Source organism: Littorina saxatilis, linkage group LG2 (assembly GCF_037325665.1).
Source record: "Littorina saxatilis isolate snail1 linkage group LG2, US_GU_Lsax_2.0, whole genome shotgun sequence".
NCBI classification, from domain to species: Eukaryota; Metazoa; Mollusca; class Gastropoda; order Littorinimorpha; family Littorinidae; genus Littorina; species Littorina saxatilis.
Genome location: NC_090246.1, coordinates 76,706,640 through 76,711,639, shown reverse-complemented (window position 1 = coordinate 76,711,639; position 5,000 = coordinate 76,706,640). Strand labels below are relative to the sequence as shown.

The 5,000-nt window shown below is 40.9% G+C and overlaps 1 protein-coding gene across 1 annotated transcript in view; it reads right to left on the bottom strand.

Annotated features, from left to right (window-relative positions):
- LOC138959754 (dynein beta chain, ciliary-like) overlaps positions 1-5,000 on the bottom strand; it is a 107,690-nt gene that overhangs the window by 96,385 nt on the left and 6,305 nt on the right. Inside the window, exons 6-8 of the mRNA XM_070331362.1 lie at positions 1,960-2,193; positions 1,365-1,532; positions 635-751 (exon numbers count right to left, since the gene is read on the bottom strand). Of these exons, the coding sequence (XP_070187463.1) occupies positions 635-751; positions 1,365-1,532; positions 1,960-2,193 (519 nt within the window). The remainder of the gene's footprint in view (positions 1-634; positions 752-1,364; positions 1,533-1,959; positions 2,194-5,000) is intronic.

Here is a 5,000-nt window from a genome sequence, read left to right as displayed (position 1 = left end):
AAATTGCAAGGATATTCGGCACAGTGCATGTAAGACAGGCATAACGAATGTTTGCGAATGCCTCGCGAGCGTTACGAATACATTGCGATGTTTACGAATGTTTGCAATAATATTCGGCACAGCGTAAGACAGGCATAACGAATGGTTGCGAATGCCTTGCGAGCGTTACGAATATATTGCGATGATTACAAATGTCTTGCGAATACTTACGAGTACGTTGGGAAAAAGTTAAAAATATGACTTCCTTGTGAATATTAGGAACATGTTGCTATGTTCGAAACAAGAGACGAATGGTAGCGAATGGTTAAGAACATTTACGAATGTCTTGCGACCATGTCCCGATCATTGCGAATTATTGGAAAATTCTATTCGCAAGGGTATTTCGGCACAGTGTAAGAGTAGCATAAGTGCAATTGGCAAATATTGAACCTTCACACGCACACACATTAGAAGCGCGATTCCTGTTGCTGCTGGCTTTGCACTGCGAATCCGAATTTCCCAGCAATGGTAAAATAAAGCAAATGAAATTAAATGAAAACTGTGTGGCGACATCATTCTTGTGAAATGCTCTTAGGGCGGTTTGATACTTTTTGTTGTTGTTGCGGGGAGTATCGTTTTCACCGTTGTACTGTACCTTGAAGACAGACTCGAGTGTCACACTGTCATCAAAGCCCTTTATGATGATGGTCGACATTCTTCTGTCCATGTCGTGCAACACGTCTTGGAACTTGTCGTACAGCGTCATGAATTCCTGCAGAGTAAACGATTCCACATAGACGCACGCATGAACACATGCACACACACACACGCGCAGGCACGCACACACAGACGCACGCACCCACGCACGCACGCGCAGGCGCAAGAACGCCGACACACGTGCGCACAAACACACCCTCACACATGAACACAGAATTAGAGCAGAAACACAGAGAGAAGCAGTCACATCCATCACAGAAACATAAATAGAATGTTAATAATGTTAATGTCTATGAAACTGTTGAACCAGAACTTGATAAGAGCAACTTTTGGATGCTCTGTTTCCAGTCTTATCATCAAATTACCCACCACCTCTAAGCCCGCAAAAGCGCTCGATCCTTGGGTTACAGGTTCGAATTTAGGCCGTGCCGGTCAAGGGTCAAACGCATGTCCATGTTTCACCCCTTCGTCACCGCTGTGGCGCACAAAAGACCTCGGTCAAACTGCCGGAAACCTAGGTGGCTGACCACACCAAAACACGCACAGCCCAGCCTGTAGCGCGACACTTGTTGCTAATAGCTTTTCATCGGGAGGAATCGACCTGAAATTCCCAGCAACAGGACATAACATGTGAAATGAAATGAGTTCATCAAACTGACAATCCTCACCGTGGCAGCAGTATCCAGGCAGTCGAAGTTGCCATCACTAAAGACTTTGTAGCTCTCGTTAAAGTCATCAAAGATGTTGACCACTAAGGCTGAGAGCGTCTTGCCGGCGATGCCTCCCAGCTCAACCTTCTCCAGTTTTTGGAACTCGATGAAAGTCTTCAGGAGATGCTGCACATAAAGTTGGATGAATATCAGCCGTGAAACCCGTTACATTGTCAGCTACAAATTAAAGAAATTCGACGCAATGAAAACGTCGCCGATACACGTGGATATCCATTTCTAACGATACCCTATCTCCATGCCCCAAGCTTAAATCGAGAAAATGTTGAGTCGTCATACTTCTGCTTCGTCTTCTTCTTCTTTCAGAATCATTCCGCCTGGTACACACATGCACAACAAGAAGAGGGTGGATAGGGTGATGCAAAAGAGGTCAGAAAAAATAGGCCATTTACTGTTCCTTTGGTATTCGGAGACTGAAGAAAAAAGAAGAAGAAATAGGAGAAGAAGCAGACATTCAGCACGAGGAAGGCAACTCGGAATAGAAGATTTAGGCAGAGACTTAGTGTCGAGATCTACACTAACAGCAAAAACTTACGTCCACAGTTTCCAGAAGTTTAACAAACTTGTCGAATCTGTGGAAGATCATGTGGGGAGGGAAGTCCCATAGCACCGGCTCCACGCCCCTGGCAAAGTAGGATTCCAGCTTGCGCGCATGTTCTTCATATGAGTTACGGAAGGCGTAGAGAACCTCGAGGGCTTTGGTCACCATCTTGATCGTCTCGTCAGCCTCTCCCTTCAACAGCTCGTTAGGCTCCAGTAACGATCTCGCCTGGACAGACAATTAAGCGGGAGGTTTAATTGCTAGCAGGACCATTATGATAAATAAGCCCATCTTTTATCCATGAACAACTAGGGTTTTTGTAAGATGAACATGACATGTTCCAAGCCCTGGCTTTGATTGATACATTTTCGGAAATATTAGGTTTGAACATAAATCACCAAAAATCTAAACTAATGTGGTTTGGGTCACAGAAAAACTGTAGGAATGAGTGTTGCGGTTTTGCATGTACAGACAAAATGAAAATTCTGGGTGTATATTTCTGTAATTACATGCGTGCGTCAAAAGTGAGAGAGAATTGGGAAGAGAGAGTGAATGTTGCGAAAAGGCGCATCTGCGTGTGGGAGAAAAGGAATTTGAGCATTATTGGTAAAGTCTGTGTATTTAAAACGTTCATTCTGCCACATTTTGTCTATATAATGCAGGCGCTGATTGTACCAGGCGACGTTCTATCTGAAATTAATAGGTTAATGTTTCGCTTCGTGTGGCGCAAAAAAGACTGCAACAGGAGGTGGATTGAATATGATTGATTTGCGACAGGTGCAGTGTTCCTTTTTGTTAAGCTGGGTTGTGAACCTAACTCTGTCTAATGAAGACCAGAAATGGTCATGGCTTCCAAAAGCACTGTTTTTCCGTTTTGGGAGTCGCTTTGAATGTTTTTTTGCGAACATTAATAGCAAACCATTTAAAGGATCGGACAGTATTAAATCGGAATTTTGGTCCGCTGTGTTGAAGGCATGGCTTGATAATAATCAAGTCGATAATGGTAATTCTGTATCGGGTTTGTTGTGGAACAACAAAGATATAATTTGTCAAGGTAACCCACTCTTTTTTGCGGATTGGATTAAAAGTGGTATAATGTATGTGAGCGATGTGTGTGAGAATGGACGTTTTGCTACCTATGAAGAAGTGTGTGAAAGAACTGGCTACACTGCAAATAGATTGCTTGAGTACAATGTTGTTCGTACAGCTGTACATCTCCTTTTAAGAAATGTAGCTATAGACGATGTAAATTGTTCAGTCTGTGACATTCCGACCTTTTGTGGAAAAAAAGTGAGATCAGTAAAAGAAATTCGAAAGATTCTCGTAGGAAAAAAATACAGCCGACCCTGTTCAGAAGGATTTTGGAGAAGAAAGTTAGGATTTGAAATTGACGAAAAGAATTGGAACTTAGCAGCCACTGTCACTAGTGAAGTTCGATTACGTGTACTGCATTGGCAAACATTGCAAAACATTTATCCAACTAATATGTTATTGTGTAAAATGAAAGTGAAGGCTGATAAAAACTGTACATATTGTGAGGATGAACTTGACGTATTGGAGCATTTTTTTCTTTGAATGCCCAACCGTTCTCAGGTTTTGGAAATATATTGAAATGTACATATTAGTAAACATTGGTGAAAGAATTAGGTTGAATGTTACAGAGGTGCTTTTTGGTATAAAAAGTAACAGCAAAAATATGAAGAAGATTAATCATATTATTTTAATCGCAAAGATGTGCGTAAGCATTTAAAAAACAAAAACAATTCACGATTAGCACTGGAAATTATTTTTGGAAATCATGTTGTTTTGAGATTTCGTTAGTCTGAAGTTTTATTAATTAGAAACAAATTGTTTATTGTCTCTGATTTAAGGTAAAGCATGTAAATGAGAAAGTATGTGTACAAACAGAAAACACACAGTTACCATGTTTGTTATCACGTGTTTATTGATTGATTAAAAAAAAAACAAGAAGGGCAAAGCCCATACGACTCACATGCTTGACCTTGACCTTTACATGACCTTGACCTTCAGGGTCAAGGTCAAATAACTAAACCTAGCAATGACATCATACACTAAGAACTGCTTTACACATTTTTCCTACCAAAATACATGTGACCTTGACCCAAGGTCAAGGTCATCCAAGGTCATGCAACACAAAGCTGTTAATTCAAGACATAGGAAGTACAATGGTGCTTATTGGCTCTTTCTACCATGAGATATGGTCACTTTTAGTGGTTCACTACCTTATTTTGGTCACATTTCATAAGGGTCAAAGTGACCTTGACCTTGATAATATGTGACCAAATGTGTCTCATGATGAAAGCATAACATGTGCCCCACATGATTTTTAAGTTTGAAACAGTTATCTTCCATAGTTCAGGGTCAAGGTCACTTCAAAATATGTATACAATCCAACTTTGAAGAGCTCCTGTGACCTTGACCTTGAAGCAAGGTAAACCAAACTGGTATCAAAAGATGGGACTTACTTTGCCCTATATATCATATATAGGTGAGGTATTGAATCTCAAAAACTTCAGAGAAAATGGGAAAAATGTGAAAAATAGCTGTTTTTTAGACAACATTTATGGCCCCTGCGACCTTGACCTTGAAGCAAGGTCAAGATGCTATGTATGTTTTTTGGGGCCTTGTCATCATACACCATCTTGCCAAATTTGGTACTGATAGACTGAATAGTGTCCAAGAAATATCCAACGTTAAAGTTTTCCGGACGGACGTCCGGACGGACGGACGGGCGACTCGGGTGAGTACATAGACTCACTTTTGCTTCGCATGTGAGTAAAAAAACTAGCGTTCATCCGATTTGCCGTGTCGTTTTTGTTTATTTGACTAACAGTTAAAACAAAACAACAAATTATTAGTATATCATTGCACCATATGTTGTAGGAATGTCTGGACGTCATGCATACATACGTCATGGGCTGATTTCTGATCACTGTAACTTTGATTGCGATAACTAATGGCCTTATTAAATGTATGCAAGACAAGCTAATCCGGCATAATACAGCCCCAGAGCA